Source organism: Alternaria postmessia (assembly GCF_024291825.1).
Source record: "Alternaria postmessia strain BMP 2775 chromosome Unknown scaffold_55, whole genome shotgun sequence".
NCBI lineage: Eukaryota > Fungi > Ascomycota > Dothideomycetes > Pleosporales > Pleosporaceae > Alternaria > Alternaria postmessia.
In genome coordinates this window covers 160,518-173,937 of record NW_026260128.1, presented here as the reverse complement: position 1 = coordinate 173,937, position 13,420 = coordinate 160,518, and the positions used below count along the sequence as shown (strand labels likewise).

The 13,420-nt window shown below is 48.8% G+C and overlaps 6 protein-coding genes across 6 annotated transcripts; 2 read left to right on the top strand and 4 right to left on the bottom strand.

Moving 5' to 3' along the window:
- Window positions 1–547: 547 nt before the first annotated feature.
- J4E82_007765 (uncharacterized protein) lies at window positions 548–964 on the top strand (the record flags this gene model as incomplete). Its single annotated transcript, XM_051734007.1, has 1 exon — window positions 548–964. One exon carries the CDS (start codon window positions 548–550, stop codon window positions 962–964), a length of 417 nt encoding a protein of 138 aa, XP_051586296.1.
- Window positions 965–1,130: 166 nt separating this feature from the next.
- J4E82_007764 (uncharacterized protein) lies at window positions 1,131–3,789 on the bottom strand (the record flags this gene model as incomplete). The annotated part of the gene is made up of 3 exons (XM_051734006.1): window positions 1,131–2,018; window positions 2,857–3,699; window positions 3,757–3,789. The coding sequence occupies 3 exons, from the start codon at window positions 3,787–3,789 to the stop codon at window positions 1,131–1,133; spliced, it is 1,764 nt and encodes a 587-aa protein (XP_051586295.1).
- A 624-nt stretch (window positions 3,790–4,413) lies between these two features.
- On the bottom strand, window positions 4,414–5,313 carry J4E82_007763 (uncharacterized protein; the record flags this gene model as incomplete). The annotated part of the gene is made up of 1 exon (XM_051734005.1): window positions 4,414–5,313. One exon carries the CDS (start codon window positions 5,311–5,313, stop codon window positions 4,414–4,416), a length of 900 nt encoding a protein of 299 aa, XP_051586294.1.
- Window positions 5,314–6,017: 704 nt separating this feature from the next.
- J4E82_007762 (uncharacterized protein) lies at window positions 6,018–6,820 on the top strand (the record flags this gene model as incomplete). The annotated part of the gene is made up of 2 exons (XM_051734004.1): window positions 6,018–6,271; window positions 6,349–6,820. The coding sequence occupies 2 exons, from the start codon at window positions 6,018–6,020 to the stop codon at window positions 6,818–6,820; spliced, it is 726 nt and encodes a 241-aa protein (XP_051586293.1).
- A 678-nt stretch (window positions 6,821–7,498) lies between these two features.
- Window positions 7,499–8,353, bottom strand: J4E82_007761 (uncharacterized protein; the record flags this gene model as incomplete). The annotated part of the gene is made up of 2 exons (XM_051734003.1): window positions 7,499–7,981; window positions 8,030–8,353. The coding sequence occupies 2 exons, from the start codon at window positions 8,351–8,353 to the stop codon at window positions 7,499–7,501; spliced, it is 807 nt and encodes a 268-aa protein (XP_051586292.1).
- A 551-nt stretch (window positions 8,354–8,904) lies between these two features.
- Window positions 8,905–12,637, bottom strand: J4E82_007760 (uncharacterized protein; the record flags this gene model as incomplete). Its single annotated transcript, XM_051734002.1, has 4 exons — window positions 8,905–9,674; window positions 9,724–10,397; window positions 10,446–12,198; window positions 12,508–12,637. 4 exons carry the CDS (start codon window positions 12,635–12,637, stop codon window positions 8,905–8,907), a joined length of 3,327 nt encoding a protein of 1,108 aa, XP_051586291.1.
- Between the last annotated feature and the right edge of the window lie 783 nt (window positions 12,638–13,420).

The window sequence follows — 13,420 nt, the reverse complement described above, 5'->3', positions numbered from 1 at the left end:
AGAATTGGTATTGTTTATCCTTTGGTTACAACGATAACTCTTTTCCACCTGATCATTCCGTACATTACCTCACGGACTACCGCTTTAGTCTACCTCGCCTTAGCACGGACCGAGCCTAGAGGAGTATAGCCTAACCCCGTGTAACAGTGTACTTCGAATCGCAATGCTTCCATTCATCTGCTTTACACGATGCTACTGTTTTGACCAGTGGATGGCGAACAATTCGATACTTCTGCGTCACTATCGTCAAAGCCCTTGAAGAGACTCGCCGTCTTGATGAGAAGAACTAAGCTCTAAAAATGGTTGTCGTTCGGTCCGGGCCGAGGTATGCAAGCCAAGACGTGACAAGCCAGGAAGGATCGTTGGTTGAACTGCCGGTTGTCAGCATCGGAGGGTAGTCACGGGTAGCGCATATGATGTATCAGGTGTGCATATGACCAAAAACCGGTTTTAGCACGCTTACCCACAACTTAGCTTTGACGCTGAGCGATGAATATTTGTTCACCCACGTTCCAGACCATATCGAATACTCAGGAACAATCAAGCGATGACCGAAAACACTTCATCAGAGCCAACTTCATCGGAGGCGCCTTCAAACCCACCGCATACCTACGATCGCAATCATCCTGATCAGCAAGAGGTGACCGCAATCCTTGCAAAGTTCAACAAAGATCCCCTAAGCATTATATCGCTTGGAAAAGACGGTGTCTTACGAACTCTTTCGGCTGATCGTGCGGTTCTTGACGCAGTAGGTTTGAGCCCACGGCTGGTCAAAGCCTTCTTGGACCGCGTTCCACCGGAGTATCGCGCGCTCACACCAGAGCTCGAGGATGTTGATGGATCCAATGCGACAGAGGAGGAGCTGTGGCACCCTGACGCCAGTTTGCTGCCACGACCCATGAGTGAGGAGCAGAAGAAGAAGGCACTGGCGCAACTAGAGGAATCGCAGCAACAGCAGGCTTAAGTCGAAGATGACATCAAAACGGATACGGGCAAAGCCGATCTTGCTTGAACATAATGGGAAAACGTGGCAGATATGGTGGTTTGCTGCGATGTCTTGGTAGAGTCTACTCCAAGCATCTTCTATGTGTAGATCTGTTTTCTTGTATTGTGCAGACTTCCTTTAGTTTCTAATCGCTGATTGTTACTTCATAGACTAGTCTTCCTGCAAACGCTGCAGTTACTGATGTCTCAATATCTGTTTCCACTAGATTCAATTCTTCGTTCCATAGTCCCACTAGGCTCAAGTCGCCCAATTGCTTTGGCCCAAACTTCGCACCCAAGATCAGATCCTCGATGCCCGAGAAATCACCTCGAAGAATCTTCTCGTTGCCTTTCTTGATAGCGTCATCGACGCTAGCATTCCTCACAGTCCACTTGCTTCCCGTGACCTTCTCCGCGACTTCGAGGATCTGTTTCTGGCTTGTCTGGAAACCTGATACAAACACATACTGATTCTCCGTAGCTTCAGCACTTTCGAGTGCTTTGACAACGGCAAGACCGATAGTTTGCAGATTTGTGCTCGAGAACTTGGCTGTGCCATTCTCGTACAGCGTCGCGACTTTGTTCGCTGCATCGAACCCCAAAAACCCCACTTTGAGCCCCCAGTCGAAAAATGGGCCGGTTACGATACTAGTCCAGCTGATCTCGCTTTCTTTGCTCTTAAGGTAATTGACAGTTTCGACTTTGGATTCATACATGGGCACGATAGCTCGTGTGCGGGCATCAGTGGTGTTCGAGCCGAATTCCGAGGGGAGGAAACGTTTGACACCAGCCGCAATAGCAGCGTCGATAAGTGTCTTTTGATCACCGAGAGCAGACCCAGCAACAAGAGATACTACGACGTCTTGGCCTCTCAAAGCGGTTTTGAGACTATCGATCGAGTTGTAATTTGCGCGCAGCACTTTGACGCCCAACGGAAAGGTGGATGAGGAGCCTTCACGTGAAAGAACGGTCGTGTTGAAATAGGAGTGGTGGAGCAAGGCATGCAAGATCGCCGGACCTAAGTTGCCGCCACCCTGGATGATTATTAGTATATCCTTCTAGATACATATCAGTGCGGTCGACCACTACATCACTGCGGGGCTGTTGGCAAGGAATAGTACTTACCCCGATAACCATAACATTTTTGAAGCTAGACATTATAGCTATTGGCGAGAGTCTGAGTGCGTGTGTTTATGATATGTTTAGTTCACGCGTTCAAGTGTGTCTCTCTACACTCTGAGGATAGACGTGGATATATACTTCGCCCACATTCGATATAGTATTGATTGTCGAATCATCAAAGGGATTACATCATGCTTGCTTAAGCAACGCAACGCAGCGTACGTACTCAGGAATGCGCGGAGCACGATTAACCGACCAATGCAACAGCTCCAACACGCTTCCAAGATCCTGTGCGGGCCGAATAGAGTCCGGAGTTAGTTACGGACATTGCGGTGATAGAAGCTGGTGTACATCGTTTAAATATTGAGAGTTTGAGCAGACAGGGGATTAGTAAGACTGCGGAAAGTGTCCGGTTGTGCTTGAATCGACCTTATAATGTCCCCATCGTTCATCTTGTTCCAGTTTCTCCTTTCGTCTCCTCGCCTCAAGACCGGCAAGGGGACGTCGTTTTCAGACATGCGCAGCACGTAAGCAACGAGGATATCCTCTCGTGATGGAGTAAGATACTGCTAACTCCTAGCCTTGACCTGCATCGACGGTTGACCGTATGCGCGGCTTGACAGGGTGGTGTAGGGGACGTTGCGGGTCTTAGACAAAGCGACATAGCTTCCGCTAGGTTGCGTAGCTATCCATATATACCTAGGTAAAGATCAGTTGTTCTTTACAAATTTAGCTGCACAGATCTGCTACCTTCGCCTCAAACTCAGCTTCGCTAAGTTCTCGCAACCCAACGAGTGAGTTGTCGGTATGCTTATAGTGTGAGTTGTATCTCCCACTTAGCAGTGTTCCTTTGATTAAAGAGAAGATGCTGACCATATCACCTTGTTCCCTTAATACACCTGCCCTCCTCTCCAACTCAGTCTCTACATCCTCTATCTTGACAACAGACCACTTGGTCTCCGGCTTTACGTGCCTTCTGGCCATATCCAAGTATTGTTCCTGAGACACTGCGTACTCGTGGACGAAGATGTTGCGGTTCTTTGTAGCCTTCAAATTTCTTAAAGCACTAGCGACAGCCTTGCCAGTAGCAGCCAAGCTCGTAGTGCTGACGAGAGCTCGGCCGCCGCCCCATATCTCTGCACGTTTGTGTTGCCAATCAATTAAGAGGTCAGACCCCAGGAACTCGGTGAAAGCTCCAATAGAAAGGATAGTATATTCGATTAAGCCGGCGTCGGCTTTGGCGTGGAGGTATTTCTGGATATCAATCATCCCGAGATGGTGTGGGAAGTGGCTGGCATTTGGATCCGTAGTCAAAGCACCGAAATCGGATGGTATAAAGCGCTTGATGCCGGCCTTGATGGCAGCATCAATAATCAACTTCTGACCTGGGATAGCTTCCATACCGACGGTTGACACTATTGCATCTTGGCCACGCAAAGCAGCTTCGAGGCTGTCGATGGAGTTGTAGTCGACAATTCCAAATTTGACTCCGGCTGGAAGACCATGTTTGCTGTTCTCTGATCTACCAAGAATGGTCACTTTGAAGCCAGCATCAACGAGGGCGGGGAGGACATTAGAGCCAAGTAAGCCCTTCTAGAGATAAAAGTCAGTCAAAATTTAGCCAAATGCCCTATAACTACAGACACTTACGCCGAGGAGTACTATGTTTTCAACGGTGCTCATTCCGAAGACGGAAGGAAATTATTTATGAGAGAAGGATGTCGTTGTTCGTTTAAGCAGCAAACGAGATATCGATGTCGGGTATACTTATATAGTACATTTCTTGATATGTAATTTGAGCATGGGACACATTTCTGGATGCACGAAGCGGCAGAGTAAGTCCGCATTTGAAATCATCTTGCACTCATGTTTGTAAGCCTGATCGGGGGATTACCGCATGAGGGAAATGGGAAAGAATACATCCGTTTTGTATCCGCCATATAAGCCGATTGCTAATACTTGCATTAGAGGCCGATGCACAAACCCGGAACTAGTGACCTGCAATCAGTCGCCTGTTTGCTACTGGTACGGACGATACCGGGTATTCTTGCTGCGCCGCCGCTCCGTTACGGACGCAGAGATTGAAGATGCGGGACTCGGAGCAGCAGATAAGAGGGCTATGCCCGCGGAACTCGTAAAGCTCAAGACGAGATGTCTGACAGACCGGTAGAACAAGGTTAGGTATGGTAAGACAACGGTAGGCAGCTGTTAATACGACAGAGATTGTCCAATTCAACGGGTTTTACGGTTTAGAAGTCGACGCGGATTCTAGCAAACTATAGACTGGACTCGAAACACTACGATATTCTACACACTCTCAAACAGAGTGTTAATCTCTTCAATAGTTGGGTTAACGTACTCCTCCTTATCGTAAAAGTCGATATGGTAGGCATTGAGCCGAACTACCCTCTTGAGGCCCTTGTTCTTGCCGCTGAGAAGTTCGAAGAGCCTGTCAGCATGCCACTTGTTAGCCGACCCCTCGCCAACAACAATCAGCAAAGGTTGCGTAAGGAGAACATCTGCAAATCCCCATGCATCCCAGCCCATAACTAAGGGGACAGAACGAAGAGCCATTTTGTTCTGCGAGTTGGGATGTTGTCCTCGTGATGTGAAATAGTACTCGTGTGTATCCAGCATATCGCGACCTGGGTTGTCGCCCTTGGGCGGGATAATGGGGATAGTGATCGCTTCGTTGGTTTGAGCCTCGGACTGGATCCCGAGCGCGATCTGATCGAGGGCTGCAGCTGCATGTGCAGGGTCTCCTTTCCCATCAATTCCAAGACGGGCGCCATCGCCTCCGTTAACAGGACTGACGATGGCAACAGCCTTGAAACGGTGGTCACCCTTCGCTGCAGCTACCGCGTATCCTCCACCTGCGCAGACGCCAACTACGAAGAGGCGACTAGCATCCACGTCACCCAGTCGTTCAAGATAGTCCGCCACAGCAGACACGTCTGATGTTCTCACTGCAGGGTCTTCAAGGTAGCGGGGAAGGCCTTCCGAATCACCCTGATGGGCTGCATCGTACGCAATCGCGATGTAACCCTGTTCGGATAGCTTTTTGGCGTAGATGCTGGCGCTTTGCTCTTTAACGCCTCCACCTGGGTGGATGACGACAACTCCCGGGGCTTTTCCGGAGATAGAGACTGGCTTGAAGAGCAGCCCGGCGAGCTTGATACAGCCCTTTGGAATACTGATTGTCGACATTTGGATCGAGTTTTAGGTAGGTTTGCTGTCTTGGTAAGGATGAAAGATGTGATGAGAAGGAAGGCAGTTGAGTACGTAAAGCTTCCACAACTTCTATATTATATCCAAGGTGAACAAGATTCTATCATTCTTGATAGCAGGAAGAAAGTTAGTGTACGGACGAAAGTGATGATGTCCTTGTCGATCTGAGAACAGTTCGAGCGAGAGTCTGGATCAGTTAATTCTAGCATCCTTCCAGCGAGGACATTGGAGTGCCTTAGCCAAATTGGGCAAGCTCGGTTTTATGCGCAGAAGCCGTGTTCGATCTATACCTAGGCATGCGCTACGGGACAGATCCCGATAATTAGTTAGCTTAACATTGTGGATGCCAAGGCAGGCTCTGCTCGATTTTCTTTTTGATTGGGTTTTCCACTCGGAGATAAGATGTATTCTGCTGCGGACGAACCACGGTCTGCCTAGGTAAGCTAGCTGGAAGCGGACTAGTGCTCCAGGGAGAGACTAATGTTTGCGGACGAACCCAGCCCAGATCAAAGTGAACACAACATGGACTTTTTGCAACGACGTTTGCTTTTATCCACGAAGTCTCTCGAATAGAGCATACTTTCCAACACCTTATATTGTTAGGTCGTCCTTTGACATTCACACACCTTGAAGTTACTTCATTCCTTGTCCCGAGCATCTATCCCCAGTCAAAAGATACCACAATGCATCTTATCCTTACTGGTGCTACTGGCCTAGTTGGTGCCGCAGTATTCGACAACATGCTTGCGCAACAGTCTATAAGTCGTATCTCTATACTCAGTCGACGTCCAGTAGCGATGGCAGAAGGACACGACAAAGCCAAAGTGATCATACACAACGACTTTGGAGTTTACAGCGAAGCGCTGCTGGATGAGTTGCGCGACGCAAAAGGATGTGTATGGGCACTCGGTGTGAGCCAGAATGACGTCGACAAGGAGTAAGTGGGATACGAGCGTCGTAACTCGACGCTCACCGTGGCCTTACTGTGTTCGACATGCTGATTGTAAAGTGCAGGAAATATATTGAGATAACGTATGATTACACACTTGAGGCTGCCAAGGCCTTCTCAACTTTGCACCCAGACTCACCTTTCACCTTTGTGTACGTCTCTGGCGAAGGCGCGACTCAATCACCAGGAATGTTCACTCCGTTGTTCGGACGTATAAAAGGGCAGATAGAATCAGCACTGCTCCAACTACACAAAGAGCGCCCTCAGTTCAAACCTTACAATATACGTCCTGCAGCTGTTGATTGGAGAGAACATACTGAAATCCATGGTTTCATTCCCAAGCAACCATACACCAAGAACGTATTGTTTTCTGCTATCGATACTGTATCCAAGAGTTGGATGACGCCTACAAAGCCTATGGGCAAGATCATGACCGAACTTGCAATGTCGTCTGGCGCTCCTATGCATGACAGCGACGTGGAAATGGAAGGACGTCTTATATCCAATATAGCTTTCAGGAGGATGGCTGGTCTCTAGCTGAGGTTGTTACACCAATGAATACCTGTTGGTGTCTTGTGGACACAACATTATACCAAGCAGAGTACAAGATCTCCTTCGTGATACTTTGAAACACATCAATTAATCGTTTGTTAATAGATGCTCTTTCTAACCGAATCCAACAAGATTTTGGCCGCTTTCATCCGCTTATCACGACCTCCAGTTAGAAGTCATAGCGTTGTGTACAGCTTCCGGAAATGTCAGAAGTCGTCGTGACCCGAAGCGAAACGGTGCAAAGCGCACATCGAGCTGCGCGAGCATCGTGAGCCTTTTTGATGTCGTTGTCTAGAGATATTGTAGCTGGTAAAACTCTATGGCTAGAGCTGTACAAGAATTTTAGCCTGGCCAGATATCTTAATCTACACTTGTGGATAACGCACTACGCTATATCCGCTAGAAAGTTGTTATATAGTCCTTTGTCTTGTTGGAACACGTGGCAGATATTAAAAGCTTGGTAAAGTAGAGTAGTGATCTTTGCAAGTAGAGCCTTGTTAGAGTCTGATATCGCGTGTCATCACAAGTCGCGGTGGAACACAGAGGTGAGGTCGGCATCGAGTCTTTACTATCTAGTGATGACGAGGTAGAGATTATACAGCTCTCCTGCTGCAGCCGTCGACAAATCGCCCACACCAAAGAAGCCATGTTGGTCAATCTAGCCTACCACGGTGCCCTCCAAGCTGCTTCGTTCCTCGGCCGCACGATCGCAGGGTTGAACGTCGGCGCAACTCGGTTTACCACGGTACCGAACACCGATTGAAGCACCGGGATGGTACCCTGCACGGGTCGGTCCTGGAAGCGCTGCATACCATCACGGACGTTTGCGTAGAGGAGACTCCTGTTGAACGGGGGGTAGTAACCTTCGTACAAGATATCCCATTTTGCCGTCGCCCAGGCTGTCTCCGCTGCAGAGATGTAGAGTTCTTGATAGATATCGAACCAGACGCCGTTGTCCTGTTCGAATACCCTGCGGATGTCGACAGCCTGTTGGAGTGGGGCCGTGATCTTTGCGAGCAAAGCTTCGTTGAACGCGGCCGCAAAATGAGGGCCTCGCTCTACCGCAGTGAGTTCTGCGAACGGACGGTCCTCCGGCGCTCCGTTGAGCATGATATGATGATTGTAATCGTTGCCCACGGAGAAGTACTGTATATATATTAGAGAAGGACACGGTGTAAGCGGTGATTGTCATACGCTGGCTATGACCTCCGGAGAGGCCCACATCTTGGCCTGGAGGCTCCTCTGGAGGTCTTGCATTTGTCGGCGGACCAACTGAAACTGGTAACTGTTCGCGGAACGCTGGGGTAGGATGTGCTCTTGGATGTTACCGTCGGTGAAGGCTTGGTCCCGAAAGAACACTTGTCTGGCCTTGCGGAACATGACTGGCTTCGCGTCGTCAAGCAGTCCAATTCGGCTGGCGATTTCAAGGTTCGGCGCCTCCAGCGGATGCTGAACAAAAGCGCGACCTTGGTTTGTCGGCGGCGGACGAGCTCCGTGGCGCTGTGGGTTTTGGGCCATGGTCTGGCTAAGGTGTTTGTGGACGTGGGTGGAAATTGGAAGGTCGCGACTGGGCGTAGTTACTCAGTTGGGTAGTTGTGTGAACGCTTGAGCCACGTGGGTCAAGTATTTACACGCTAACAAAGCGCTGCTACATGTGACTGAGGAAGGTGAGAGAGGATGACTTCAAACGGGTTGGAGGGAAGACTTGAGCCCTCAACCCATCCAAGTCAAGTGAGGCAGCACACCCTCGCCTTCAATACCCCGAACTACCCCGGCTCCTATGTGAGGCAGAGTATAAGATCTCGTTTTTAACACTTTGAAACACTTCCAGGAGTCATTCGTTGATCGATACCCTTTCTTGACCGCCGATGCGAGTAATATCGAAGTCACCATTACCGCGTCTTATACAAGCACGGGGCACTCTCAGGTAGCGTTTGACTACCTCCTTTGATTGGGGTAACTTGCTACCAATGGCTCAAGAAGCTTGATATTGTAGAACTACATCAGGACTAACAAACAAAAAAGAGGTAACTGTGGAAGGCTTAAGACTCGTCAACTCCAGCAAGCCCTTAGATGTTGGCAGATCCATCCATGAGATTGAGCTCCTCAACGCTGGTGGATCCATCAGTGCTAGGATACCCGCCGATGCTGGCAAACCTTGGTCTCTTCTTCCGTTGTTCTTCGGCGCTTTTCTGTAGCCTCTTTCCATGAGACTTAGCCTCAGTCCCCTCCGCTGAGAGCGGTCGTAGACTGGTCACTTCGCGCCTAATTAAAGCGGGGAAATGCTCGGGCTGGGCTTCTCCAAAGAAATTATCAGATTGGACAGCTTTGTTCAAAACGAGAGTCACATCGCTATGACCTGGCTCTGGAAGTTTCACACTGGTCGAAACGGTCGAAATACCCTCCCAAGCAGGAAACTTCACGATCTCGAACCTTTGTTGCTGGAAACCGTTTGTGGTATTCTGCCACAAAGTGACACCGGCATCGTTTCTTGAGTGAAATGGCGTAAAGCCAAGACTTTCACCGGACGACTGTGTCTGCACGTATGCCCCTGACACCAATTCAAGACTTGCGGATTTGAAACTCCAAAGATCCAGAGTAGGCCGTTCAGCAAGCACGCTTCCACTCTGTCTTTCTTCATCTTCGTCTTCTTCCATGTAAACCACATTCTCATTCTCAAGCGCGTTCAGGATATCTATGGGTAGAGACATAACGATTGGAAGCTCGCAATTATGCTCCTTGATGACAAGCTGCTCGCTGTTGCTCGTGAACGTGATGTGCTCTGGGAATGACAGGTGCCCAGAAGGGGTTTCGTAGCAGAGCTTGGGTTGCGAATAAGCTAAGATAATGTCAGTCAGCAATCAAGGTCATCTGTGCGCCTTTCCTACAGTTCTTAAAGACCCAAAGGAAGACTTTGCGTCCTGTCCGATAAGCTACCAGGGGCTTTTGAGGGTGGAACTGAACATCAAGCTGCCGCAGAGGCTCATTATCTTTGTCGCCGAAATTCTGGCCCCCAGCAAACGCCGTCAACATTGGCCCTTTGTTTTCGTCCGGGCGCAATGAAAAGACGGCGGTATTATTTCGGTCCATGAAGAAGATGTAGTCCCCCGCTTTGCTGAATCTAATCCAGTAGGTGTACAACGCGATGCTGTTTTGTCTTGAAGCCTGGTCTCTGTCGTAGCAAAGCTCATTCCATTTTGCCGTCGAGTAGGGCTCTAAACTTAGATCAAGGAGTGCTGATCGCAACCGACCTTCGCTCTTACCCTTCAATGGCTCGAGCCAATAGACTGTCCGAAGTATGGTAAGCCGCTGTAGATCTGAACCCACAGTGACTGGGAATTGAACCTTCCACCTCGGAACTGAAACTCCTGTATCTACGCGAAGGGATTGCAGCAATTGCAGACGAACCTCTGAGGCTTCCAAGAAGATGTCTTTGATGAGGAGTCTCTTCGGCGATCCATCAATTGTCCAAACCTCGTAGCGTGCCATCCATCCCGTGACGCTCTCGTCTTTCAAGAAATGAGAGAATTGCGGCTTGCCATCATGCAAAGACTCGAATGCTCTGCGCTGTTTAGCCATATGCTTACTATGTAACACCAGCATAGCTTACAGTGAGCTCCAGACGGATAAGGTACCGACAAATTTGGGTGTCGATTCTGAAATTTTGCAGAGATATCGTTTGCTCAGTGTGATTCCGGCTTGCTGAGGATCACCAGCAAACAAGGAATGCACGGTCGCTGACGATTTATCGGAGAACTGGCTTGGTGTGAAAGCATGAACTTCATCCCATGCCCATATGCGCCCTGGGCAGTCTTTCAAAGGTGATCCCCAGTATTTGTCCAGCTCAGGTAAGTAATGTATGAGTGCATCTACAGTAGAGAGAACGGATGTAATTTTGGCGTTGAAGTCACCAAACTTGGCTCTTTTAGCCTTGACATCGTCGCTCCAAGCCCTCAATGCGTCTACACTACGGTCGTGGTTCAGGCCCATAGTGTATGTAACTTCGATCCAGACTCGCACAACGGGGTTCTTGGCTAGAAATTGCGCCAAGACGTCAAACAGATTTCTCGTACTGTCCGAATTTACACAGTCTGGTCCGCTGCGAGCGAACAATTCGTCCTTCGTCCGCCGGAGATGGTTGGTCCACAGTACTGTTACATATCCACTGAAAGGAAAGGCTATTTCAAGATCATCAACCGTAATCTGTGACTCCACAGAATTTTTCAAAGCTTCGCCCAAGGATTGAGCCGGCATGTGAAAAAGCATATACTGTAGGCAACTTCGACAGATCTCCATGTGAGGAGTAGACGTCGCAATCGACGCAACATCGCTTCTGATGTCTCCTGGTAATTCCGAAATTCCAGCCTCCGTAAAGAGATTGACGAAGTATCCTTTGACCGTACTGTGAATGAAGCGGAAGTAAACCTGTTCTTTGCCATAATCATCATAGAGCGTAGCTTTCTCGACCAGGCATGCGCAGATCATAACCACGGCCTTGGCGAAATCTCGTCGGCCGGGTTTCGCCTGTGAGTTCTCGTTGAGTAGCTTGACTGACTCTTCCAGCTCTGACGCTGTCAAAGGGCGTAGTGAAAACGTTAACCACATTATGATCCACTTCGCCATCTTTTTCTCATGCGACAGGCCTAGACAAATGAGCTTGATGATGCGCAAGTACATCACCGAAAGTCTTTCGGGCATAGCAATGGCGACAATGGTGTCGTGGCGATCCTGGTCACTCCATGCATCCGACTCGAGGTAGTCCGTCATCAACTTGGCCCATAGAAACATTCCATCGGCACCATCGGTTAAGTGGAGAGTGTACTTCTGTATGTTCGCACCCTCAAGGAGCATATCGCGCTGCGCAAGCTCTGTGAGCCTCCGCTCCAAGAACATTTGGATGTCGTCGGTATTTGATCTTCCAATGTCGATTTGCTGGTCTTGTGTTGTCTTCTCTCGCAGAAATCTGACGTTGGGCCGGCTGAACAGGATTAATTTCGAGTTGGGGCCCAATTTGGTCAAATCGACTATGAGCTCATTCTTGTCAGAGCATTCATCGATTCCATCCAGTACAATGTAATGGGGGCCTATGAGCTCTGCGCACAACTGTGTGAGCTCGAAAAGCTCGGTCTGAGTTCCAGTGGGTTGACCTGATGGGGAGTATCCTATGCCAAATGCGAACTTGTCAAAGATTTCATCGCGCTTGCATTTGTTGAGAATCTGTTTTAACAGAGAGCGATAAGCAGCAGTGCTGTTGTCGAGTGTAGGCTCCTGGCGAAAGAAGAAGTAGAAGATTGGAGAAGCTGTGGGCACCCGCCATTCGAGCTCGTCTATAACTGCGCCAGCAATGATTGTCTTTCCAAAGCCTGGGTTACCTTAAAGCAGGTTAGCTGGCTATGGTTTGATGAGATAAGATTGCCAACCTTGGACCCAAAGTGTATTGTTCCCGAAACGGTTAGAGACTAGTCGATCCAAGTCGTCCGTGCCCACCCGTAGCCACTGCTGAAAGCGATGCTCATCGAAAAACCATTCAGAAGTTCCGTTCTCTCTTTCTTTTCGGGCTTTAACCAGATCATTGGCATATGCTGGAGCAGAAAGCCACCTATGAATTCTGTCCTCAAGCGAAGCTACAATAATTAACACCCTCCGAGTAGCTCTGGACTAGAGGAATTCACCTTTCATCTGCGTTCTTAGTTTCGAGTCTATCTCCTTCTTGAATTTCTCTATCTGGGCTGCGATGTTGTTGCCGATCTTGCTCAGGCTAATCTCCAGAGTGCGGGAGTTTCTCGTTGAATTCGCTATCATTGCGGCAAGATCTCCAAGGCGCCGCCGTATTTCCTCGCATCGATCCTGCTGTTTCTTTGACACTCCACGAATTCCCTGTAGCTCTTTCTTGAGGTCTTCTGTTTCTTTGGCCAGGTTCACATGCGTGGTTTGGTGTCCATACAATGATAGCTCTGTTGTTAGTAGTTTTTGATGATGTTTCATGGAATCTAGTACGTCTTGGAATCGCGCATCATATGGCTTCCAGAACAGACTACTGAATATGACAACACTTGATCTGTTACCTGAAAACAAGGTTAGTTGTTGCATTACAAAAGTGTACTGAATCTACATACTCGTGTCTTTCTTGGTAAAGACCCGCACAACACTTTGCAGGAACACGAAGAGGTCAACATAGATATTTGTCAACGACGCGACAAGCCGAGATGAGGCTTGATACGGCCACGAGAAATTTTTCCTAGTACCCATCAAGCTCGAGGCCAATTCCTCGTACCAAGGGAGTACCTCGGCAAGGCGTAATAGTGTGTTTGTGAGCTTGTCAAAAAACTCTCCGAAATTGCTTGCAAGCTGAATAGTGTGAGCGGAGTTAGTATATGTACCAGAGATCAGTCGTCGTACCTGGAGAACAAGCCGGAAGGCGCCCCATGCTAAAGCTGCATATTCGGGATGCGATTGTACAAGGATCCCAATCACATCGAAGTAATGACGCAGGCTATCGCTGAATATCTTCACACGTCGCATGAAGGCACCGCGCTTTTGAATTTTTTTGATGGAATCAAGATTTTCGACATGTCGAATGAGTTC